Source organism: Hippichthys cyanospilos, chromosome 7, assembly GCF_059441005.1.
Source record: "Hippichthys cyanospilos isolate Australia breed blue-spotted pipefish chromosome 7, RoL_Hcya_1.0, whole genome shotgun sequence".
Taxonomy (NCBI): Eukaryota; Metazoa; Chordata; class Actinopteri; order Syngnathiformes; family Syngnathidae; genus Hippichthys; species Hippichthys cyanospilos.
Window position 1 is genome coordinate 4,175,604 of NC_142375.1, and position 27,234 is coordinate 4,202,837.

The window sequence follows — 27,234 nt, forward strand, 5'->3', positions numbered from 1 at the left end:
AAACCCTGCTAACTACCTGACCATTTGTGGAATGTACTCTACTAGTGTTTACTCTAATAAGAAGTGAGTACTGTTCTGTCTAGGAAACAATTGATGAAACTGGGCTCCGGGTGAGAGTTGGGTAAAAGATTTGGTCAAGGTCTAGTGAGTCAAGCTTACCATTTGTACTCATATAAGTACAAACTTCTCCGTAAACCATATTTGCTTGTAATACCAGTAATCACAATGTGGATAGATGATAGCACAGCATGACACCACCATACAACACAGCCTGTACAATACTGACCATTCAGCCACACAAACACGTATATATATATATATATATATATATATATATATATATATATATATATATATATATATATATATATATATATATATATATATATATATATATATATATATATATATATATATATATTTGTGCGTGTGTGTTTGTGTGCGTGTGTTTGTGTGTGTGCGTGCACATGTGTCAGATCTGGATCTGTGCATCGATAGTATTGAGGTTCCTGATGGTGGTGTCTTGATATTATCCACCCTCCAAGAAAAGATGAGTCGACATACTGCTTTCCGTGTGTCTTCAGCTGACTGTTGCCTCAGTGTGTAATGCTAGTAAGAGACATTTGCCATTATCATTTCTTACATTGTGGTGTCCAGTGCTGCGCATTCTATAATACCATCCCCTATATTTTGTTTTTTTATTGACTTTTTTTGATCCAATTTGTGTTTAACATCTAACACAAAAGAATGTCAAAGGTCTTACAAAACGGATACTTTTTTGCCGTGAATTTTCAAATATGTTGTTTTACAACAAAACAGTAAAGCTGCCAGACTTTCTACTTCAAAAATTATACATTTCAAGCGCTTCATGATGCAGGGTGGCATCTCCTCAGTTTTATGACAGGTTGTTAAGTACTGTACATTCATGCTGGATTAGTTTTAATTTTCAGCCTGGTTTTTATTGTATTTGTAGGTCTGCTTTATTATATGAACTATACGGCTATACAGGGTCTCCTAAATTAGGTTCTTTCTTTCTTTCTCGATTTAAAGCCGGTTACTACTATTCATTGTAAAATTATTTACCCTTAAACAGCCAAGAGCCTTTGTTTTTTCACTAAAATGTTTTGTATTTACCATTTTAATTAAGATTCCGATGGTCTCGCACCTTACTAAATGTCTGATTTATTTACATCCGAAACATTAAAATAACCTTTCATGTCCCACTGATGTTGATTAAATCATATTCCTTTTTCTGGCTATTAACTCGCTGAACGTGTGATGTTTAGCCAATTAGCATAGAGCACCAAGGCACAAGATCAACTGGAAGCACACGGAGGATATCATTTTTTTTTTTTTTTGTCTTCATCATTTTGGGTGTCTACCACAGAACTGTATGAATATACAGGTTTTACTGATGTGTTATTTTTAATTGTATGCAATGGTTGTTGGCGTGACTGTGTGTTGCAAATGTGTGTGTGTGTGTGTGTGTGTGTGTGCGTGTGTGTGTGTGTGTATATAAACTGTTTTGTGTGTCTGTTTGGCAGATGCATGTGTTGTTTTCCATCTCGTGTGTTTATGTGTAGGCATTGAGGCGTTCTTTGGAGCGTGTAGAGTGGATATCATGAAGCTCCTGCTCCTCCTTTGACTTGATATCTTCATATTTCTGCATCCGACTGGCATCCTTCAGGTATCCCCAGTTAGCCGCCAATGCCATCAGAAAATGGACCTAAAGGAACAAAAGGAAAGCAGGAAGAGAGACATTTATTCGTGTCGAGTGATTGCTGAGAATACCGCGGAACCTCAGTTATTGTATGTATATTTGGATAAGTTATGTCGCATCTATATGATACATTTACCGGGTTTTTCTCCAAATTCTTTTGACTCGGGCATTCGGGAATCATGCAACCACAATGTCCCATGCACATATGCATCTTTTTTCACTTGCTAAACAAGCTACAGTACGAAACTATAATGCTTTGGTGAGTGATAAAGATTTATCTAAACCAGTGTAGGCTGTCCAGCACTATGATATTCTACTTGAAACCACTGAAGAACCTTTGGTTGCTACAGGTAAAGCTTCATTACCTTCCGAAACACACGTTTAAAAACAAACAAACAAAAATGAGCCCGGCGCAACCACATCAATGGGAAAGAACGAACATGCATTTAAACCAGTCCTTCCAGGTAATCTTTAGCCGAACGTTGACTAGGGCGCCCTCTTGAGGTGTGCCTTCCAGGCAGGGAGAATGGACACCGCTTTGAATTAAAACAATCTGGACCTAAATGGTGGATCAGGCAGAGGGGGGCTGCACAGTCCTTTAGTCTTAATCGTCTGGGCTCAGTGCCCATTGAAAAAAATTGGTTGGCTGTCAAGATTGGGTTTTCAGGGTGCAAGAGCTCCACATTATTTAAGGCCATGCACAGGCATCACAGAGACAGATTATCTTCTAATCCTGCGGGCCTGGTTTTGTTTTGCACTAAACACTTTTGGTCTTTCAGTAATCTAGGAGCAGGACTCAGACGGAAACTCTGACTTGGAACAGAAGTGGCAGATCTGTGATTTGTGTCAAATCCTTGGACGAAAAGAAGTGTTCTTCAGCAATTCTTTTTAAGGGCAATTCTTTTCACTTGGCCTGATGTCTTTCCGTATATACGCTTGAGTTGCTCAGTTACATATCAAAACCTTTAGCCTCCCATGCCCTGTTTTGTCCAGCCCTGCTCCTGTTTTTTTTTTACTTCAAAATTGTGTAAAGCCTACCAATATTGTCCCCTGTCTACATTATGCTCCTTGTTTCACAGTACCGGTCAGAACACTTCCAGCTCAATGGCTAACTGCAGTTGACATCCAGGGCTTCATCAAGGACTTCATCTCCTGCACCAAACGAGCCCCACTCAGTGAATGATAGATTCACAAACTACTTTTGCATCTTTTCACCAGAAGCCCATCAACCAAACCAAATGTATTGGGGCAGTAGGCAATGTTCCCTCTTAACTATGCATGAGCACAATTGCTCACTCTTCTCAACCACTAAGTGCACAGCAAATTAATACAGTGCAATAAAAAAATTAAAACATGTTTTGGTATTTTGTACAAACCTTCACCGGGCCCATTAGAATGCAGTCGTTGATGATAATATAAACAAGGAATGGCACATACAAGACATGAAATTCACACTTTTGCAGTTTTTCAGCAGACCAGCTGGATATGCTCTTCTAGCAGCCGAGGAAACGAGGATTTTGTCAAGCTATACGAAAACATACAGTATCTGTTGAGCTTGTCCCTCAGAACATCAGAAAACAGTCCTTGAATGTGTGGGGTTTTAATGAGTCCGAAAGCCACGACCAAATATTCATAATGTATAATTGAGGTGTTGAATGCAGTTGAAAGGGGTGTTGAAAGGTCATTTGGGCAAGAGGCTAGTGCTGCTATATGTTAATGTTGCCGGGACACCAATAGACAATGCATTGTCTGAAGGTTTCTCAGGCGGGATCCTCGTGACATTGGGCTTGACTGGCAGGACTGTGCTGGACCCTGGAACAGAGGCCCGCTTGAGGCAGGAGTGATAACAAGCTGATCCCATGCAGGGTTGTGATGACGCAACAAGGGGAGACCCAAAATCAGGGGAATGTTTGGATGATCAAGTATACAGAACTGGATTGTCTCATGGTGGCTGCCTGACAGGTGCAAAGATACACAGGCAGTGTGTTGTGTGTTCACTCCCGGTAGGTGCCCTACAAAGGATGGGGATGGCTTTGGCAGGATTGTTCTCTCCTGACGCCACCCCAGAGCTCCCTGCATGTGAATTCTTTCCAGCTGGTCTTATTTCCGGGATAGCAGGCGTTACAGTTTTCAGGGATAGGCAAGGTCAGAATTCAGGCAGTCAGAACAGGAATGTGGCCGAGAAGGCCTGGCACGACGGAAAGATCTGGTGGGAACAGCCTTGGTAAAGAAAGAGCTGAGCCGAACTGCAAAGTTCTTTGATTACTTGTTCCTGCCGTCACCTATGGTCACGAGCTATGGGTCGTAACTGAAAGAACGAAATCCTGGAAACAACCGTCCGAAATGAGTTTCGGTCCAGGCTCCCCCTTAGAAATAAGGTGAAAAGCTTTGTCATCCAGGCACTCCTGGATAGCTCAGTTTCGAGCCGCTTCTCCTCCACATTGAGAGGAGCCAGTTGAGGTGGTTCAGTTATCTGCTTAGGATGCCCTCGGACACCTCACTGGTGAAGTGTTTTAGGCATGTCCCACCGGGATCAAGCCCTGGGGACGACCTTCGGCCAGGCTGGTGAAACTATATCTCTCGAATGGCAAGGAGATCCTCCTTGAGGACCTAGATCAAATGACCGGGAGAGGGAAGTCTGGGCTTCTCTGCTCGAGTAGTAGCCCCCATGACCCGACGCAGAAATAAAACAAAAATGAATCGATGGAAAATATAGTTAGCATGGACAAAGTAAACATTATATAATAACGTTATATTGTTTATTATTACTGCCATTTTTTACATGTTGTGTAGAGATATGAGGCAGTACTTAAAAAATACATACTCAGAGCATCAACTCTCCCCAAAAAAGGTAAATGAATTATTACCCGATGATGTAGAACCAAGTCATCTATTATTTCAAATTAAACACTTTAAATTCCATAATTTAGTTGAAATCAAAACAGAACAAATACTGCACAAAATATCCAATAATAAAATTTGCTAGAGGGTCCAGAAGTATGTCGACTAGTTGTTTGCTCACCATTGCGATCACAGCAGCTCCTGCTCCAGCCAATGCACACACAAACAGGTGAAAGGTCAAGTCCAGCTGCAAGAGTTATAATTTGACTTAGAATGGTTCATCTGTAAGTTTTTTAATGTTTTTTTTTTTAATTATTTTTCTTCTTATTGGATCAGACCAAATAATGCAGGAGTTCTTACCTCATTAGATTCACACATTTTGAAGAACTTTTCAGATCCCGTGCAAACCTTTCTCTCCTCAGATATGGTTACAGCTCCTGATGAAAAGAAAATTGGTCAAGAGAAAAAGAAATCCTAATGTCTGTTTTTACATTTCAAATGTAGAGCAGAGTGAGTTTGGTGTGAAAATTACACATAGTTGTCATTGCTGTATGAGTTTATCATGACCAAACATTTAAAATGAGTCAGTTTTGCTTGTGAGTTGATGAGCGTGAAAAACCCCACTGATCCTTCTGAATCTGAGGTTCAACTTCTCGTCGGACTCTACAGCATCTTGTAGACCCTACCGGGGAGGCTGAGGTGTAATCCCTCCATTCAATTTCCAGTCTCCTTTCTTAAAAAAAGATGACCAGCAGCCCAGTCTACCAATTCAGAGGCACTGTCCCCAATGCCTATGAGATGTTTGTGAGGTGTGTCAAGGAGGAACACTGGGGTGATCTTATCCATTCCCGGAGCTTTTGCACCAAGGAGACAGTAGAGAGCCCACCGGGTTGTTACGATATTCTGCTTCCTCAGAGGAATTGAGGAGGTCTTTGAAATATTCCCTCCACTGGCTCTGAGTTGAGGTCGGCAGCGCCACATCTCCACCATGCACTGCTCCCCCCTACTGACAGGCCAGATGGCGAACCAGAATTTCTCCAAAGTCATCCGGAATTTGTTTTCATGGGCTCACTGAACTCCTCCCACACCCGAGTTTTTCCCTCTCCGACTGCTGTACTTCGCTTGGCCAGTCGGTACTTGTCAGCTGCCTGGGAGTCCCCAATAGGCCTCATTCTTTGATTGACGACATCCGTTAACACCTGTGTCCACCACCAGGTTCAGTGAGTACCTACACGCACCCACCACAAATGGCCTCAAGGACTCAATGCCTCTCCCGGAACATGGGAAAAATCCTGCCGGAGGTGGGAGTTTGAAACTCCTTCTGACAGTGGACTCTGCCAGCTGTTCCCGGCCGTCCTTCATGATATGTTTGGATCTTCCGGCTCAGACTGGCATCCTTCCCCATCATCAAAGCCTACACACCACCAGGTGGTGATCAATTGAAAGCTCCACCCCATTCTTCACCTAAAAATCTGAAATACAGTGTTGTAAATCTGATTACACGAACACAAAGTCAATAATTGAAGAGTCCGAATGACAAGTGCACAGATGGACAGACTTTTGTTTGAACATGGTGTTTGTTATAGATAGTCCATGATGAGCGTAGAAGTCCAATAACAAAACTCCACTCTGGTTCTGTTTCTCCTAAAAATGCCCTTCCAGGTCTCACTGTCATTGCCCAAATGAGCTCTGAAGTCCCTCAGCAGAACGAGGAAGCACTATTCAGTATATCTGCCAACAACTCCAACAAGATTGGATTAAATGAGGTGTTGTTTTGGTTCATATGTCTAAACAACAGTCAAGAGCTGCCCGATGGCAAAGAGAGGCTAAGCTTTCCTTCATTGGGGTGAACCCCAATGTTCAGGTGCAGAGCCGGGGGCAATCAGTATGCCCACCCCTGCTCTACAGCCCTCACTGTGGGCAACTCGAGAGTGGAAGAGAGTCCAGTCCCTCTCAAGATGACTGGTATCAGAACCCAAGGTGTGAGTTGAGGCAAGTCTGACTATGTCAAGTCAGAAATCTTCTGGAGATTGTTCCCCGCACCTGGCCGCCACCTAGCTCACAATTCATTCGACCTACCCATTCATTCGACTCACACAGGTGGTGGGCCCATGGAAAAGTGGAGCCACGCTCCTTTTCGACCTTAATGGGTGCATGCCAGACCACAAGGCACTTGCCAACGAGCCCCATCCCCAAGAACTGGCTCCAGAGGGGGGGCTGTGACCTGTGCCGGGGGGGCACCCTGTGCCCGGGCTATATAAATTTGTCCTGGAATTTGTGTAGGTGTCCAATGTTTGTATTTGTCAAAAGGAATTTGTGAGCTGTGCTTTTTCTGGTCCCTGCCTTTGACGCGTTTGCCATGCATGACCCTGCCATGGGCATAAGGCCCCAGACAACTCAGCTTCTAAAATCACCACCACAGTAAGGTGACGGCTCATGGAGGAGCAAAAATATTAGTTAATGAATTAATTATTAAATTTACCACTGTCTGATTCTGGTACATTTTGTGAATGTTCATTCATATGCATTGTCCCTTTCAAATAAATAACTTACTAATTCATTAGTATTATTGTTACCATTATTTAACTGAGTCCTGCGTCTCTTTTTGTGACATATCTTATACAATGTTGCTTCTATGACATTTATCGTAATCTTTCCCATCACTTGTGTCTGTTTTGGCAGTGTCACATAGAAAACAAAGAAATTGCAAAGATAAAGAAAAATCAAAGGGGAGTTTCTGATGGTATTAGGCAACTGCCGCTCCCAAGCGGTTGCATATGAGAAGAGTGACAAATATTATATCAATGGTACGATAAATATGTTTGCACAGCAGTGATTGTTTCCAAGACTCTGATGAAAAGGCTTTTTATATTCATAGTATAGTACATATTTATATGATTTGTATTTTATCACACATTATGTGTTTAAATGTGGGAGTTACTACTGAAGATATTATTTTCAAGAAGAAAAAAAAACGTTACAGATTGTAGAGGTATTGGGATTGGCAGCTTTGGTTATGAGGGACAAGTGTTTTAGAAATTAGCAATGGTTGGGTGTCATGTTTACCATTCTAGGGAATGATTAGATGAATCAAACCCACGTTCAGGATGAGGAGTTTATTCATTGGACAAATTCCAAGCACGAGTAATGTTACACATGTTACATACCAAACTGGCGGAGGTCCAGACAGAGGTTGGCTCCTTCAACCAGGCTAGTGTTCTTGCACATGGACCAAACATTGAAGTACATGAAGACGGGCAGGCTGGTGAATGCTGTCACACCCAGCCAGACCAGGAAAAACAGGTAGGCCAGGAACATCAGCTGAACACACAGAAAGAAATTGTCAATCAGAATACAAAACTAGAAATATAAATTTTGTCACACAGAATTAGCAATATTCCTCCTCGACCTGTTTATCAGATCTGTTTGATTTATAATTGCTGTGAGTAACAAAAACTTTGGCACAGAGCGTTATAGTACAAATTGACTGTGATTTTCAAGCTTCTGCAGAGCTTGCTAATAAGCCAATCATTTGAATCGGGTGCGTTGGGGACAGAAAACCGTAAAACATGCGGGATACCAGCCCTCAAGGATTGGAGTTTGACATCTATGCTATACTGGTAACTTCAAAATGAGTTGTTCGATTAGTTTTATTATTCGACAACATTTGAGGAAGATTGATCCGTCATCCACATAAACCGAGTTTTGATGCACAGATGTGCATTTTTTAAATCTGCCATATTCTTACTTTCAATAATCACTGTAATGCGACGAGCTAGAAGGTGAACGTCATTTGGCTTTTAGCAACCAGTGCCTTTTGCAGCTAAAAGCAGGTGGTGTCAGCTGAGGTTATTAGGGCATTATTTTCAATAAAAGAAGCGAGCAAACTAAAACAACATCCGAGTCCAGACTTGGTAAGGATGTCTCCAGCTGATTCTAGGGAGAGTGGCAAGGTATGCAGCCAAGTGCTTCAGTTAGAGAACACGGAATGGTATTCCGTTTTAATTGTTTATTAATTGCGATCTTTTGGCATGTATACACGATCATAAACTTGGTGAAACAGGGATGCTGTGCAACTTTGGGTATTGATGGTTAAACAAACACATTCTGCGTCGCAAGGAAAAGGAAAAACAACTTTTTCCAGCTCATTCGGCTACACTGAAAAGTAGTGTTGTGTCCATGAATGATCCCAATAAAGTCTTACTACTTTAGACTTCTTCAATTACAACGTAATTTTGTGTTTTGATCCATCATATATATGAGATTATAGTGGCCACAGACTATTCACTGCATGCGTGTGTTTGTGTTAGTACAAAGAAAACACTATCTTCTTGAAAATAAATGCGTGTTTGAAGGAACCACCTATTTTTGAAAGGACATGAGATAAAAAGTAGAGTCCTATTATTTCTCTTGAGCTGAATCTTAGATTTCTTACAAATGCAGTCAGGCAGCGTCCGCAAGCAGTGATCTTGAACTCTCCATACAGATCCCTAATTGCTCCAGTGGTGAAAAATGCCTCCACCAGCAACAGCACTCCAAAGACAAAGAATCCAGCTGCAAGGCCATAGATGATGTACCTCAGGATGTCAATGCTGCAGAGAAAATAAACATCACTCTTTCATTTCTAATGTTTCCTTGAAATCTCTTTCGTTTAATCAAACTATTACAGTGGTGTATGTTGTTTTTAAACAACAAAAGTAGATGAGCCATTTAATGGAGAAACAACCGCCAAAAAAGTCTATTGTACAGTCTTTTTGTTGTTGTTGTTGCAGTGAATCATGGTGGACATGTGATTTAAACTTGAACAATATAGACAAAGCAAAGTGAAGCATAATCCATCCATGAATGGCTTCAGTCAATTACAGAATCATACTCAATTTACAGAACCTGTGCCATACTATATAAGAATGTTAGACGTGGTGTTTTCATCCATTCACGCGTATCTAAGTGTTCCTACTAATTTCAGCATTCTCACTAGCACCCCCTCCCAATCAGCGTACCGTCCATGCAAACTCAACACACGCTCTCATTTTCCTAGCAGTCACTCTCAGTGCACTGACAGGACATCATGAAAGGGGGCATTGCATCTGCATATTGAAGCAGGAATTAAGGAAGCCAGGTCTTACTTCCAGATTAGACATATCACCACCCAAATAAATCATATTTCAGAAGAAAATAAATAGCCACTGTACGTAAAGATGATATTTAATCCATTATCTACCTACAGATAACTGCTGAAAATGTAAAATGCAATGATATGTTGTTGCCGCTATTAGCATCACGGCCCTGTCTGACTGATTCCCAGGAGCCAGGCAAAAATGACACTAGCTTACTGATTCACTTTCAGAAATTTGTTTTGCAGAAATTAACAAATCACCGATGACATCCAAAATGCCACCTAGAATTAAGTAATGGCAAAGGTCCCATCCCTCTTCCAATGACTTGTGGGAAGGAACATTTGTTCATCCAAAGCCATTGTACATACATCCCTAATAATATCAAAAAACACTGATCAGTCGGCCCCAAAAATTACATGTGAACATCTCTGCTACTGCCAAGTTCAGTTTGATTCATTCAGAATATATCGTGACACACAGAGTCACGTGAACATTTGCATGTTTTTTCATGCTCTCGTGGGTTTTCTCCGGGTTCTCCGGTTTGCTACCACATTTCCAAAAACCGACATGGAGAGTCCAAATTGCCTCTAGGTGTGTTTGTGAGTGTCAATGGCGCAGATTTCCGTGAACATTTGCATGTTTCCTCGTGCCCTCGTGGGTTTTCTCTGGGTACTCCGGTTTGCTCCCACAATTCTAAGATCTTGAATGGCCACTCCATCTTTCCCCTAGGTGTGCTTGTGAGTGTGACTGATCATGTGTTTCTGATGTGCTCTGCGATTGGCTGGGCCGAAACATAGCTGCGAGGCACCAGCAAGCCCGCAAACCTTGTAAGGGCAAACTGTTAAAAAAAATTTGGATTGATGGATGATTGTGACAAACCGAAACAGGGACCATTATGAGTTGACATATTTTTGTGATTGGTGAAATATTTGCTCAATTTAAACATTACTCTATGTAGGTGACAAAACATTTATGTTGCTAAAATCTGACATTTCTCTGACCATAAAAAGATCAATCTTTCTACATGAACTAAATTTATTTCTGTATATGAAACATAGTTTGAGGTAGTTTTAGTTTCCATTTGAGTCATGTGTAGAAACAACGGATTATTTAAAGGTCAGGTTATAGACTGTTGTTTCTACAGGTGGAGGAGTGGCAAGACCTTGGTCAGGGACTTTGCCTGACATTATTCTGTGTTTTTTTTTCAAAGTATAGCCTGGGAAAAAAGTCCTGAGTAAGTGAAGACACACAATATAATATTGTTATTCATTTAAATGAAAACTAAAATGATCTACTAGCAAGCTTGATTACATAGTGTATCCATATGAAGTTCATGTTACTGTAGTTACTTACATGGTGAACACATCCAGTGTTTCTCCAGGCGCTCGGATCACTTCAAAGTAATTCTGGAGGATGGTGACCGTCCCACTCAAAGCTTCATGACCACATCCGCAGAACAAGGCCACGCCCATGTAAAGCAGGATGGTGGCAATGAGGGATGCCCAGGGAAGACTCCCCACACATCGCTCGCAACACTCCTTACAACCTGAACATATACAGAAAAACGTGATTGCGTAATGAAGCAATGACTATACATGATCATGCCCAAGATGGGGTTGGTAGCACAAGAATGAAAGCTGTTGACCAAATTTTAAAATGAGAATAAAAGCAAAGTATTTATATATATATATATATATATATATATATATATATATATATATATATATATATATATATATATATATAGAGAGAGAGAGAGAGAGAGAGAGAGAGAGAAAAATAACAATACATGTGAAATATTACCAAATGCTTTTCTTCACAATGCTCTTAATCTTTTCATGGAACCCCTTGCAAAATCTTCCCTCATGAATATATGTAAAACAAACACAAATTGTGTGTGTTGAATCTCTTTCTGGTTGTTAATTTGAACATCAACATCAACATTTTGAAATGCTATGCAATTCTTTAAAAAAAAAGAAGCAAGCAAGCGGTCAACCGCATAGATATTAATATATATATTTGAGTTGGAGTTGCTGTTTTTCAGTCAGTCAAGTCAACTCCAGATTCAATCAACTCCAACCTGAAGTGGATAACCCAGTAGAAATGTACAATCATTATTTTGACCCGTATCAGGATATTTAACCTATAGGGATGGTCTAAAGATTGTTCATATTGTTGTAATGTGCAATCAAGGGTTTATTCATTTTCCCTCTATTAAAATTTAAGAAGAGCAGATATAGGCCTACGTTGATGACACTGTATCGGTGAGACCCAGATGTGAAGGATACAGAAAGCCAGGATGACTGGATTCCATTGTAGCTATTTCATTTTAAGTAAGTCAAATGTAAAGAACTGAATGGAAATGATGGAAATGACCTTTCATCCTACAGGTTATTGCAATTCATTGAACTAGTGTAGTAGGATGTGGCCAGGACATCTGTCGTGTCAATTGTGATATAGTGAGCCAGGATTGGGTTCACTGAGTTTATTCGAGTGGCAACCACAGTCACTGAATTTACAACCTCTAAAAAAGCTGGGGGTGGTTTTAAAACTCCAGTAGCTCCCTGTGTCCTCTTCTGCTCTGATGTCCTTTATCGAGAAATTATCCCTTTACAATGGTCACAGCTGTTATGTTTCATTTTGTCTTATCTTGTGTTTCTTGACGTTGATAATGACAAATCGTCTCCCCCATAACCTTGCGGTATTTTTTTTTTTTTAATTTTGACTGATATTTGAGAGGCCACTTTGGTTTTGGCTCATTTTTCAATCCGTCCAGAAAGGATGGCTTCGAAGTAAAGCTAAATGAAAAGCAAAAGGACCACGCACATACATACATACAAGCATCATGCTTCGACGCAAAGACAAAATGTACGAGAACGATGAAACTATCTCTCTAATTCTTCGAAAAAAGACTGTGTGTTTTCAATTGTCTATGTAATCCTACATGTTTAATTGAACAGCCATGTTGCCATGCCAGCAGGGGTGTGGCAGGAGCCTTGCTGACCCACTTTGCCTGTAGCGTTGTTATGGCAACAGTGCAGCTCGGCAAGCATCACAGCCATACTAATACACATTTCCCTGCACAGACACGAATCATGTCAGTCTGCACAGTGGGGTATTCCGCAGAGATCAATAGACCATGTTTCATGTCAAGATAAGAGCCATAAAAATAAACATCTTATTCAAAAATGTTTGCATTGAATGGCTGAATTCAAGAAAATGTTAATTACAACTAAGCTATTTTATATTAAAACATGGGTGGATGGATTTTTGCACCACTAACCAATCATTCAGCCATTATTTGGAGGATGATTATTCGTCACACTAGTGAGGCAGCTCTGAGGCAGATAGAGGAGAGTGAAACACTGTGTTATAAATGTGTTATGAGAGTGTGGAAGAGTGATTTTTGTCATTGTCTAAATATTATATAATATCTAAATATTGCAAAGATAGCAACAAAATGTGTGTGCAGGTGTTTGCCACTGTGTGTTGTATGCTGTGATTCAGCAAGGACATAATCCCCCTCATATTTGCATATTTGGGTTTGATAAGCTGGCAAGACCCAGTGACCTGGTAAAAACTGGGGCACAGTAATCACAAATGCCTGTATATGCTCCATAAACATCAGGATGTTTTCTCGTTTGTGAGGGTGTACAGGAGGGGTAGTATAGTTCTTTTTCTTTTCTTTTTGATGCAGTGTATTCTATGGATTACAAAATTTTCAGGGCAAACTAAAGATGGAAGAATATGCTTCCATATTAATGATTGTTAGTGCAATATTATCAGGGTGCTAAAGAAACACTCCAGTGCAGGAGTTTTCATCCTCACCAGTGTTTGTGTTCCAAATCAATGCTAATGTAAACACACTGCAAATCATGGCTGACTGGGTATTGAGAAACACAGAGACTAATCGTCAAGCCTCTGCTTATCACAAAGCTTGAGGGAAAAGATAGTTCCAGATAGTTGCTCCAACATCCTGAAAGACAAATATCGATCTGTTCTCTGTGCAACTTTGGGTTTGTCTGATCAAAGCTCAATCCCAAATCATACCAAGCACAAATTTAAATTGGCAAAACAGTGAAGAAGTGCTCAAAAAAATAAAGTTGATATTACACAACTATTTAGACTGCACGAGGTGGAAAATTCTGAATCAAAGCTATATGTCAATCTAGCAATGTCTGTAAGCTATCACAGGAGATCGTCACCCCTTAAACATCACCATCCTTGAATGGCTCTTCTCCAAGCTATGCACTCTGACAGGCAGGGTTAAAGAATGTAATCCACATGCTACATCAGCAACAATGTCCCCTGAGGATGTGTTCGTTCACCACTGTTCGTGGCTCTCTACACAAATGCCAAGTGTACATCAACACACCCACATGTTTACCTCCTAAAGCTAAGTTGGCAAACAACACTATGCTCATTGCCCTGACCGTCTAGTTTGTCTTTCAAGGCGGAGTCGCGAGGAGTGTACGCACCCAGCACAACCTATAGCTGGGGATTCCATTAGAGATGACTATGGGCTTTCAGAAAACATCCTTCACAACCTGCCAGAGGAGCGTTTGTAGCAGCGATTGAATCTATTTTGTGTTCATCCATCCAAAGTATTAGACTAGATGGAAACAGGCCTTCATGGGCAAGCCCTTGCCATTTTTTTGCCACCTGTTTTTGTTTTTTCTTGTATTTTTTTTCAGAAACTGCCTGGTAATAAGATCAAATAATATTCATAAGTATTCATTTTTAACTCTTTACTGCACTAAACCTAACTTTAACAGTCGAGAGATGATGTAGAAAGCGACACAAATTTTGATGGAAGTGACATTAAAAAATAAACTAATTAAATAATGAACATCTAATCCTTAGACATCGCGCACGCTGGACAGTCCATGAAAAAATTATTGTATATCGCTTTGACAGTTTTCTTTAACTTCATTGCCACAAAATTGTAATTGCCAACTACAGTGGACCCCCAAGTTACAACGTCCCTGATTTACATCATTTTCATGTTGCGCCATGGAATACTGAGTTTTTGCATCCCCTCTTTATGACATTTTCCCAGTTATGCGACCAAAATAGCTGTCATGACCCTAGGGGTTTGGCTGTATTTGTGTTGTTTTGCCTCTATCTGCTGGCGTTTTAGGTAATTACACTTATTTTCTATTGCCGTCTGCTTCCATCCAACGCGCAACTACAATGCTGGTCGGCTATTGGTCGGCGTCTCCTCACGGAGATGGTGGTCTGCCATTGGTCGGCCCCACTTGTTTAAAATGGCAGAACGGTAAAGCTTTGTTCGATTGTGAGTGGTTACAAAACCGTATTTATAGTACATTTTACTTCAAAGTTGAAAGGGTGAGCAATGGGTCCCAAGATTGCTAGAGATGTTAGTTAGAAGTAAGAAGATCATTTATATGGAAACGATGCTGGAGATAACCCTTATTAGGGAATATCAGCATAACAAGTGGCACTCAAAGGTAAATAAATCCTTTCTATATTTTTTTTTATTTATGATGTTTTCTGATTGTATACATGTATATTATACACACATAGCACTTACTATACTATTTTAGTACCAATTTTTATATGTATGTACAATTTTGATGTTTTTACCTGGGGTTCTAAACGCATTAGCTATTTAATATAGGTTTGGATTGCCCGTCATACGACCAATTCACCTTACGACCCCAACCACGGAACAAGTTAATCTCGTAACACGGGGGTCCACTGAATTGTTTTATAGCAATACTAACTTGTTGGCCTAAATTACTGAAATCATTATCTTTATTATCACCAAAGACTAAAGCTATAAGCCCGATTTTTGAGCAGAGCACAGCTCTGGCACTGTCTAAATGTGGCCACGATACCCCCACCACCAATGCCCCCCAGCCATTTATATGTTGTTGGAGATGTGCTTTTTTGTTCACACCTGTGCAAGGATTTTTTTTCCCAAGCTTATTCTATGCCCTTGTTGGGACATGGACGAAGACTTGTTTTGTCTCACATTCCTCATATTTTCCTTCTTTTCTAAGATCTCAGAACACAACTCTTGTTACGCAAACCAATTGACTTTGTTGTCCTTTATAGTTTTATAAGAAATTGGGACAGGGATTGTTTATACCCCAGCGGGGTGGTATCCATGTCATCCTCAAGCTCTGGTCCTCTTCCAGACACTTGGGAGTTTGAGGCTTCTGCGCAGTATCTTGGATGTTCCTAGGACTGCACTTTGCTGGACTGAGTGATGTTGTTCCAGAGATTTGCTGGAGCCACTCACCCAGTTTACCATGGGGACCACGCAACTATTGACCCTCCACATCTGTTCCAGCTGCTCTTTCAACCCTTGATACTTCTCAACCTTCTCATGTTCCTTCTTTCTGATGTTGCCATCAGCTGGGATCGCCACATCTATTACCCCTACCCTTTTCTGCTCTTTGTCCACCACCACTATGTCTGGTTGGCTACCCAGCACCCGTTTGTCGTTTGTCTGGAAGCTGAAGTACCACAGTACTTTAGACCTGTTCGCACCCACCTTCTGTAGTATGGTTCTTCAGAATTTAGGTACTTCTATTCCATACTGGTTGCAGATTTTCCTGTATACTATTCCCGTCACTTTGTTGTGCCTCTCCATCTAGCATCTTATACCCTGCTACTACTGTATGTACTGGACTGTCTCAGGGGCTTCTTTACACAGTCTGCATCTTGAGTCTGGTCTACTCTGGTAGATCCTGGCCTCTATGGCTCTTGTGCTTATGGCCTGTTCTTGTGCTGCCATAATTAGTGCCTCTGTGATGTCTGTCAGCCCTGTATTATCCAGCCACTGGTCGGTTTTCTAGATAGTCACTTCCTCTATCTGACGGTAGTACATGCCATGTAGGGGTTTTTTCCCTCCAGGTTGTCTGTTCCTCCTCCTCTGCACCCTCCTCAGGGTTCAGCTGCCTGAGACAGTCACTTAGCAGTTCATCCATCAGGGCCATCTTTCTAATGTAGTCTTGTATTTTCAATGTTTCATCCTGGACTGTGGCCTTGATGCTCACTAGTCTTCGGCTATCAAGAGAAAAGGCCATTTTTATTGGATATTTTGCGCAGTATTTGTTCTGTTTTGTTCTGGGGGGAGGTGATGCCAGGGGGGACGTGTATGATCCCAGGAAAAAGGCTTTGTTTTTGTCATGTGGAATGTAATTGCAATAAAGTAATAATTTTCATCATTTTCTTTTAGTTTCAGGCACTTTGGTGCACTTGCTTCTTTTTTTCCGTTTTAGACTAATCTGTAGCCCGTATAAACGCGCTAAAAATAATTAACAGATGTTGAAAGTTGATTTATATTGTGTTTTTCTGTTGTTAATGTTAAAAAGGATACATGTGTAGGTAGACTTAAACAATTTTCATCAATAATAATCTGATTTATAACCAGTGCATCAATGGGCGGGGGGGGGGGGGGGGGGGGGGGGGGGGGTCGTGCAAAACGTTTTCTCTCTTCTAGGGGGTGCCTGGCAAAATATAGTTGAGAAACACTGCACTAGATGAAGGTCCTTAAGTTCTAGACATTCTTGTATCCATGTTTGCGGCATCGAGTCGTAAACTTTCTTGTAGTCAATCCAGGTATGTCTGTCTCTTCTTACAATCTCGAGCGACTGCTCTATCTATTGCCAATTCCTTTCCGCAGTGATGCCTTACTCATTTTTGCCTTACAGGGCCTTCCAACTTGATAGTTGATTGGTCAGTAGCTGGATGGGATGGGTCCTATGGTTATTCACCATGTTTCCTTTCTGGTTCACTTCTCTCCGGGTTGCCTTCATCGTCTTTTCCATGGCCTCTAATCATGTCTTCCATGGCGGGTACTGTTTGTTATGTCCCAAGTCCACCTTATTCAAGCATCTCGATGATTACTGTTGCTGTACTGCGTATCCAAGCATCCCCATGATTGCTGTACTATGTATCAGCTTGTTATTCTTGTGGAGATTGTGGAGGTTCAGAGCAGCATTCATATAGATCTGCTAAAGGTACTTTGGTATTCATCGGGGGCTCCAGGTTTCCAGTCGGGTCACAAACCTCCTTCTCAGGTCAGCAGCCCTTGTGTTGAGGCTGTTTGTTGGGGCATGGTACCAATCTCTGATTGTGGCGATGGATGATAATGGTTCCCCCTTGCCATGGCATCATTGTTGTATTTCATTAATCGCTTGTTTTAATAGCAGATTTTGATTACATATATTGGAACACTGGACTAATAGCTGTTTCTTTGTTAGCCTTGATTGTGGGTTTCCTTCATTTGCTGCATGTATTCCCTCTCTGGGATTCGAACCCCAGTCTCCCCTAGACACGTATTTATGATACCGGCCTGATCTCTCATTTATAATTGGGGCCTGCATACAATTATGGGAGATACTCATCACAGAGTTGTGGTAAGAATGCCATCCAGTCATGAATCCAGTTTGGTCTAGAGAGATTGTATAAGGCACTGTAGTCAAAGTGCAAGAAATTTTGCCAGGATTTGAAAATCTAAATTTAAAAGTGAGATTGGTCTCACTTTTATTCGACAGTCAGTCGAAGCTACCACATAACAATAGATCCTTGTCTATTTTCAGTATCAAAGAGATTGTGGCTTTAGACTGTGTCTTGGGGAAATTGACAGTTTAATTTTTTTTAATTTTTTTTTATCATATATTCCCTCTTGAAGGTCTGCATTGTCTACAACTTTAAAATATTTGACAGAGAAGCCACCCCGGCCTGAAGATTTACCAGAACTAAGACATTTAATAGCTTTTTGCAGATGAGTCACTGTAATATCCCTAGCTGACATCTTTTCTATCTGAGGGAAGTCATTTCTGAAGCATCTCATGCACCACAGGCATACAGGTCCAAGTATAATTAAACAAAAGCTTCATTAATTCTATCGAGATCTGCCAGGGTTTCTCCACTGTCAACTTTAACACCTAATACTAGTTTTGAGGTCACTTCAGCTCTAGCTTCACAAGCAAAATTGCCACCTTTATCACGCACGATTTGCACGTCACCACCGGTGCATAACATGTCACCAAGCTTTAAAAAAGTCGCGCTGATTTAGAGAGAAGGCTTTCGATGAAGAACTATCAAGCAAAATGTCTTGAACTAAATTAAAATAACCTCCATTTAATGAGACATAAACTCTCTAATTCTTGTAAAGAAGAATATAATTTTCTGATAAAAGCATCCAATTTGGCCCACACACTAAAGCTAACATCACAAGGGAACCTTGCAGATTCCCAGAGACTAGTACAAAATGGCCATCCAGGTCAGAGATTATTTTATGTTGTTGGAATTTAATGTTTTTACTTATTAATATAGCTGGCCTCTAGCCTTGGCATTAAATTTAGAATGGTGCACATTTTTAATCCACCCTTCAGAGCCGCATCACCTCTCTGTTTTTAAGATGTGTCTCCTGGAGAAAAAAAAAGTCTCCTTTAAACAGCTGTCGATGAGCAATAATCTTACTTGCTTTTGTTGTGGTCCCCACCCCTTTCCAAGACACAAATCTGAGGTTACTGCCTGGAGTGGTAATACTGCATTAAGGAAAGTGCAATGACAGGTGGACGTTGACTTGAAAAAAGACTGCGTATGTTCAGCCGTGGCAGAAGTCCATACGAGGATATAAAAAACACCAAAAAATAAAGTAAAAAAAAGCGGGGGGTGGGGGGCAGAACAACGCGCATACGCACTATACACACACACACGCACACACACACGCACACTGGGCCCAGGATTCCATGAAACAACTCAAACAGTGCTTATGTGTCTACTGCACAACAGGGATCAAACTCTTTCCTGTGAGGGTGTACAATCTGATCTGGCTCCTCTCTTGTGGCATCCCTGTTTTAGCAAAAATAGTTTCACCAACAAAAGTAGATATCCAAAACCATGTACATGCTTTTGAGCTGAATTGCTATTGCAGCATAGTCATATATATATATATATATATATATATATATATATATATATATATATATATATATATATATATATATATATATATACTATTTTTAAAACCTTCAACTTATAGGGTTTTATTTTTTGCAGGGAAATAAATCATATACCATACTTCAAATTATCCACTTTTTTTTAATAATTTTATTTTTATCTTAAAATGAGGACTTCCATTTCATAGAAAATTATATTATTTGAAATAATATCCAATTATGTATGCCATGTAACCTTAACTACTGATAACTTTTTATTTATTTATGTATGCAACAAATTCACATTGAGAGACACAAAAGAGGGCATAAAAAACAAATCATTGTTTTTTTTTTATTTCCCCTGTGTGGTATTACAATCAAATATTTGCTTCTCATTCTTGTGTCACGCTGCTCACGCACTCCCACTATGAATGCACTAAGTAGATTTATATTGATTATTTCTTCTCTCCATTAGGTTCATCTCTGTTAGCGGTCATAAAAATGAAATAGATATGAAGCTTCCTCTTTCATTTGTCAGCTTTCTTTCAGAGTCGATTTAGCACTTATGCAAACAAGAGTGGTCACAGAAGTATTTTTCTACAAGTATAGTTACCACCAAATTCAGTATTTCCCGTATAGGGCTCCAGCCTCTCTGCTTCACTGCCATCGTCATAATTCACAACTCATCCTTAATTCTGCCTAAAACGCTGATAAAACAAACAAACAATAAAAGAATAACCAAATAATGTATGTTTTATAACTCGGTTTCTTTAAAGGGGCCGTGAGTTGATAATCAAATACTTTCTACCGCGTAGTGCGTGCATACAAATTACGTTTTGCTCATTTGTGATTTAATTTCTTTTATGACTTTTATGGAACCGATATTTCTAACAACGAAGTAAAACGGCTTGTTTGCAGAGATCGCACCTTACTTACCGTGTAGCTGTGGAAGCCCAGTATTCATAACAATTGTTCCGCCCGCAGGTGAATTATTTACTTCTGATGGTCCGACTGTGTGCTCCCAAACACACATTTTGGCGACTTCAGTATTTTCTATAGTAAAACGTTGTAGCTAATGAAACTTTGCAGTTTACTTGGCCGACTCGGTGTAAAATATCTCCTCCTCAGCTCAGGAAACAAAAGGAAACTAAAATATGTGGATAAGATTGCCCTGTATTTTCTCTTGCACAGACTCTAGGGGGAAGGTGTTGGAGAGGTAAGAATTGCTCCTGTCTCGCTCCTGTCATCATAAGCGTATTTCAAGCTATTTTAGTCTGCCTGGGTGGGGCCAGCGTGAGAATGCTGAGTAAGCAAAGAATGCATAGAAATGTATCAACGAAGGAAAATAATACTTTGAGAGAACAGTGATCCGTCGCTACGTCGTGCCTCGTCTATTGCCCCCTTTTGCATCGTGGATGTTTCTTTGAAAAGAAAAAAAAAGATAATTTGCGCAGAGACGCACTGTGAAGGTTTCCTGCATGCCAGACAGACGAGTTGACGACAAATGTACTTTTCAACGGAAACTCCTCAGGCGTCGAATTACTGCAGTACATATATTTACTTAAATCTTAAATTGTGAAACCTTATACAGTAACTGTACTGTTATCCTTTACCACCCCTTTGTAGTCTCAGGGAGAGCCACATTTATATTAGCAACGCCCGGAAGTCTAATTTAAACAAAGTCCGTAGCTGACCAAAGATGATAACAATCAGAGTTTACACATGAAATTCCAATTTAATAGAAAAAGAATCTCTGTTAGAGATTTGCAGCGCACTGCAGCTGCTCCATTTGAGTCTTTGTCACAGCGTGTGTTACATTGAGGAAGCACAGCTCTCGGGTACGCCTACAAGACATGTGATTGACACGACCATGCGAGTTAGGGTGGGAGTAGGTTAAAACTCCTACCCTACCCTCCTGCCATCAACCATTGAGGGCTACGTTGCGGTTTTACACTTATCAGAAGGAGGTTCTGGTCGCCATCAACCGCAAGAAACGAGGGATCACTGTATTTAAGGTGAGAAATCAACATTGGTACATGGTTAAAGCTCCAAATAGTTGACTTTTCAGGTTAAAGTAGGCACCATGAATGAGAATTGTTGTCATTTAAAATGCATGGGTTGTGTGCCAGTGACAAGAATTCTCGTCAATTACATTTTTTTATGGATAGATGACTTGTGGCCAGCGGTCCTCTTAATATTTAGCCATTTGAGCACTTAGGGGGTTAACTTTGGCCATTTTATGCGAGCACTGCTTCTGCTGGATAGAAAGACGTGGCCAGCCTGGCGGACAGAAAGAACTGCGGAGCTCTGTCCAGTTGGGGGACTGACAGCAGAGTGCATTTTGAACAAGTGGTCAAGGATGCGTGCCTCGACACCTTTGAATGCCGGAGCCAACGTTTGCGACATGATTTAAAGGATGGCAAATTCTGCAAAGCCGAGCTGGATTTGTCAGAAGAGTGGATTCCGATATGGATCCGCTGATTCCAGCAGACCCATTCCCATAATCTTCTAGGAAACCATTGAATGAAGTGATAACATCTACCGTAGTGCTTCTGTATATACAGTTGAGGCAAAGACAAGCTGATGTCTCTCAAGCCCACCCACAATATATTGTAAGCAAACAAAATGGGTTTGCAAATTTTGCAATGTAGCTTGCATGCAGGAGAATGTGTCACACATCATCACACAAAAATCAAGACAGTGGTAAGATGTGCTGTAGATGTGATGACGTCCTGCTGAAAAAATGAATACATGTGCTTTTTCTGACTAGGTTCAGGCCAGCGAAGAATGCCTTACTGGCCATCAGTACCCACCGCTGTAAGGTAAGAACAAGATGTACGATGGGTTCAAATGCACTCTGACATTTTAAACTCTGAAAAAAAGACCATTGATGCATTCACCATTCACAGTTATGATGTCCTCAGTTCGCTTCCAGCTCGGCCTTCCTGTGTGGAGTGATGACCGCGTGCGTGGGTTTTCTTCAGCTACTCTGGTTTCCTCCAACAATCCCGAAAACATGCATGGTTGTTCTGGTAGTAGTCGTGGTAGTGGTAGTAACTAGTACATTAATTGTTTAGAAATATGGATGCTCCAGAAAATGCTGGACAGTATTTGATGAAAGCTTTTTAGTCCATTGTTTTAGTCAATTGATTTTAAAAATGCCCTGATATGTAATAATGAAGTCATTTACTTCATGAAGAACTATTTATAATTTGAAAAATAACCCCAAACAATGACAACGGTAGATGTTTATAATCTACAGCAGGGGTTCTCAAAAAGGGGTGTCGTCCCAGCTCGTCGTCATAGCTATAACAAACATGGCCGCCTCCTCGGAGAAGTGCTACCCCCCATGTAATATAAATGAATGATAACTAGACCCATGATTGTATTTGAAACCTTCTGTTTAAGAACACATTCCTTTGCAAGTTTTTGACATTTACAATCATTTAATTCATTCCTTTTCAATGAAAAAGGGTCAAAATCTTACACACTGTCCTTTTAATAGCTTGAGTCTCTCACCATGTAAATGTGTTTCAGGTCATTTGAAATTGAACGTGTTTCCAACCATTTGACACTTCATATATCTCAATGATTAATTAATTAATTAATTATCTTAGTAACTACTCTGCTTCAAAGATAGGTAAAATGTTAAATATGTTGCAATGAACTGTTAGTGTACTTGAGAAGACGCTGAGGTTTGACACAAGGAGTAAATACACACAACACACGCACACACACAAACCCGCATAAAACCAGAATTGTTTTGTAGATTGAACAGATTGGAGCGAGTCAGTCATGCTGTGTTGCTTGTATGGGAGGGGGAAATTATAACGTGTCCAATCACCTGGACTTGGCATCTGTCTGTCAGTCTCATGTCTCGAAAAAACAAACAAAAACAAGACAAAATGGATGGAGTCGATTTCCCGTTGTCGTCAAGCTTATTAGCGCTGTACATTTGTTAAGTGGGTTTTTAGCTTTGGAGTGAAAAAAAATCGAATAGAGGGACTGAGATCAGAGAAGGGAAAGTAGGCAAAGGCAGAGGTGGAGAAGTGCGGATCAACTGCCGGAAAGGTTGAGGTGACATGAGTTGCTACAGGCTAGATTTGAAAGCTGTGATAGCTTTTGTCAAAACATTTCAGATGCAACGAACATGTATGCTAGCCAACATGTGGAAAGTGTTCTCTATGTTTATATATAGAATGTTCCAAAGAGGGGCGGCTCGGTGGCGCAGTGAATAGCACATCCGCCTGCCTCACAGGTAAAGAGACCCGAGTTCAAATCAACCGAGCTCCGGCCTTCCTGTTTATGGGGTTTGCTTGTTCTCCCCGAGCCTACGTGTGTTCTCTTTGGGCACGACGGCTTCCTACCACACTCCACAAAGATGCATGACAGATGAATTGGACATACAGTATTAAATTGTCCTTAGGTGCGAATGGTTGTTCGTCTCTCTGTGCCCTGCAGTCGGCTGGCAACCGGTTCAGCGTGTCTCCCGCCCACTGCCTAGAGTCAGCTGGGATAGGCACTAGCAAGCCTTGTGAGGTTAAGATGGATGTTTCAAAGAGAATATGGCTTTTTTCATCTTAGACTCATCCACAAGTCAAAATGAATTCCGAACATGCTTGATGTAGTGACTACTAACAATATTTGTGAAGTAGGCTCTTACTGGGCATAGCGGCCGCTTTCGCCCGATAGTCTAAATAGGCAAAACGTCTGAAAGCATCCATAACAGTCATTGCTTCAATTCTAACGTAGTCCTAAATGCCTCTAAAATCCTGAAAATTCGTGCCTGTTTAGGACCTAAAAATAAAAAAAATAATAAAAACATGTTCTTAATAAAGTTCAGACTATCAGGCGAAAGGGTTAAACTATGAAATGACTTGCACTGCAAACTGATACCAGTGCATTTTGCCTGAGTATAATACAAATGTTTAAAAAAACAAAAAAGTGCTAGTCTTTTGAATAGCATATTTTAGGGATTTTTTTGGTAATGAACATCTCCTTTTGAATATGCAAAAGTCTCATTACAATCCTTTGTATATATTCGAACAGATTTAATGGTTATTAAATCAAAATCAAATCAAATGTCCCTATTGGAACATTTTTGGGAGGGTATTTTTAACGTTTCATATAGAAATCACAATAAAAAAATTTAAAGCTCTGCAAAAATCCATGATGACCAGTAGTAGTTCTCAAGTTGGGCTATGCGTACGTATAGGTTTATGTTTAGGGCATTTAGTGATTGGGGGCTTAAATAATTGGGTCTATCGTCAGCTATATTCTCTTATATATGTATATACAGTACATTCAGACCTTAAACAATTTAATTACAGAGGAAGCATATCAACCAAAAACCAGATTACATCATCAGGATGGAATCATTTGATAGTCAATGTTTTTTCTTTTAACTTACATCTTAACTTACGTTACCATATAATATGATTACATATAGAATGGTATCAACTACTAAGCAATTAAGTCATCTCCATACTGTCAGTCTCTATACAAATCATCATGGATAAAATATACTTTCAATGTATTGATAATGATGAATCACATTTAGCCGTGGTGCTTGTGTTTGCAAAAAATCAATAGGCATTCAATTAGAGAATACAGTAGTGGGTCCATGGGCATTCACGCAACAGAATGCTAACAAAATAATGCAGAGGAGATGAAAAGAAAAGAAATCTAGGAAGCATTCAAACTTGGTGCATGGCCAATAGCTGGAAAAAAATGTCAGGTAAAAATAAAAAATCTGCCATCAAAAAACCTCCTGACAACCCAACAGAATAGATTGTTTTATATCGCTAAAGAACAAACTAGCTGCTGAATATTGTTGTAAAACGTGTAGTTGTAATGATCGTACATTCTGCTTCACTGGATGTCAAGGGACAAGGATAAGAAAGAGCGGAGACTAAATGATAGTGGCAAACAGGTGGAGCATAAAGTGCGGGTGCCGAAGATAAGCACTAATCGGCTGGTGTGGCAAGTGATTGAATAGCTTGTTCAATTCCACTGACTTTAAAATTCATTTCTTTCAAAAGGATCATTGTGTTGTAAAATATGGTTTGCAATGTAGCGCCATACAGGCTGCCTTGATGGGGGGGAGGGAGAGGGTGTCGTGGGCGTCGCCCGAGCCAGTTATTTATTGACAGGGCTGAATATTGTTGCTATATTGACATTAAAAAAAAAAAAAAGAACAATTTTAGGGACAGGGCAGAGAAGAGCAGGATCCATAAAAGATCATTTGGATGAAACAATGTTTACATCAAATTGCAGCAGCAAATATGGAAAAAAAGAAGACAAAAAGGAATAAAAAATCCACGGAATAAACAATAATGATGTTTGTCATGCTTAGAGGTAGGAAACCTCCAATACAATTTTAGTCATTGGAATCTGTGTGACTGGAATATGTTATTTTTCAAGATCAGGATGCAAGGAGGAAAACGGACACGCCCATTTTGGCAGGCAACAACAGGACAAATAACATACTGTGAAAAACATCGTCTAAAAATTGACCGAAATAATGACGAACGAAGAAAAAGGTTTTTTTAACGGCCAAAATAAAGATGGATGATAGATTGCAGAGCCAGGCAATCCATGTAAGAACCAGGGAAGAAATCAAATACTGAGGTAAAAAGGCATCAAAATTCATTTGAACAGATATTCATTTGAAACAATAAACAGTCACACATACTGAGGAAAACCAGTGAGGGACTCACAGGATAGGCATAGAAAATGGAGGGAAAGCAGGGGAGAGCCACATAGACAGCCAAAAACAAGAGACACGTAGAGAGAGGAGAGGAAAAGATGCTCAGACAAGCGTGAAGCAGCAACAATAGAGCCTAACAAAGAAAATCCCAACAGAGGCATCAATCACTGTTCCACTTTGTTTTTAACCTCTTTCCCCCTTTCCATTTCTACATACTTCGTCGAAGCTATCTTTTTTTTTTATCCGACCATACCTTCCATTCATCCATCTGTCCACCCAGCCTTTCTAAGCAAAACCCCATCCCTCCAGAGTCTGCCATTTCATCTCATCCTCAATCTGCTTCATTATCCATTCATCAAAAGACACACAACAGAATATGGCTCTATGTTCTGCCGTATTTTTCAAAAGCAGTTCATCAATGATTACGGTCTCTTGCTAAATAACGACAAACATGCATAAGAGTAGAAATGGTATCTTAAATATTTTCTTCTGAATCGTGAAGAAAATTTAAAAAATAGACTGTATTTTACGTTTTTCCTCTAGAAACAATACATGTATGGTGTATTTGCTCACAATACACAAAGCCTTTTGAAAGGATGTGTGAACAGAAGAACAATGAAACACACGTATAACAAGATGAAAATAATCCATTTCACTCACGACCTACCTTTCTGACTTTGTGATTCATCCATGTTTTCCTCCATTGTTGCAGGTTAGAATCCCTTTGTCTCAGGATCGGGTGAAGCGGTTTAAAGCCCCTTGCTAGCGATCACCACAGTGTGCTTGTGCGTGTATGTGGGAGGCTGCGTGTGCACGCGCCTATGTGTTTTTCTCTTTCTGCAGATGATGGAGAACCAGAGCAGCCCTGCTTTAGGCACCGTGTCTCCTCATTTGCTCATTTCTTCACATCCTATCTAAGGATCT

The 27,234-nt window shown here is 40.3% G+C and overlaps 1 protein-coding gene across 1 annotated transcript; it reads right to left on the reverse strand.

Moving 5' to 3' along the window:
- Positions 1–425: 425 nt before the first annotated feature.
- gpm6ab (glycoprotein M6Ab) lies at positions 426–27,234 on the reverse strand. Its single transcript, XM_088419353.1, has 7 exons — positions 26,978–27,234; positions 11,032–11,224; positions 8,997–9,153; positions 7,729–7,882; positions 4,922–4,998; positions 4,743–4,808; positions 426–1,726 (listed from the first exon to the last, which is right to left on the reverse strand). Exons 1-7 carry the CDS (start codon positions 27,012–27,014, stop codon positions 1,574–1,576), a joined length of 837 nt encoding a protein of 278 aa, XP_088275479.1. The 5' UTR covers positions 27,015–27,234; the 3' UTR covers positions 426–1,573.

Excerpts from the sequence above, each read along its gene's own strand:
- gpm6ab (XM_088419353.1), bottom strand. The coding sequence starts at position 27,014 with ATGGAGGAAAACATGGATGAATCACAAAGTCAGAAAG. Across the intron at positions 4,999-7,728 it reads TCTGGACCTCCGCCAGTTTG|GAGCTGTAACCATATCTGAG; the intron begins GTATGTAACATG and ends TCTTTTCATCAG. Across the intron at positions 1,727-4,742 it reads GAGCTGCTGTGATCGCAATG|GTCCATTTTCTGATGGCATT; the intron begins GTGAGCAAACAA and ends TTGTTCCTTTAG.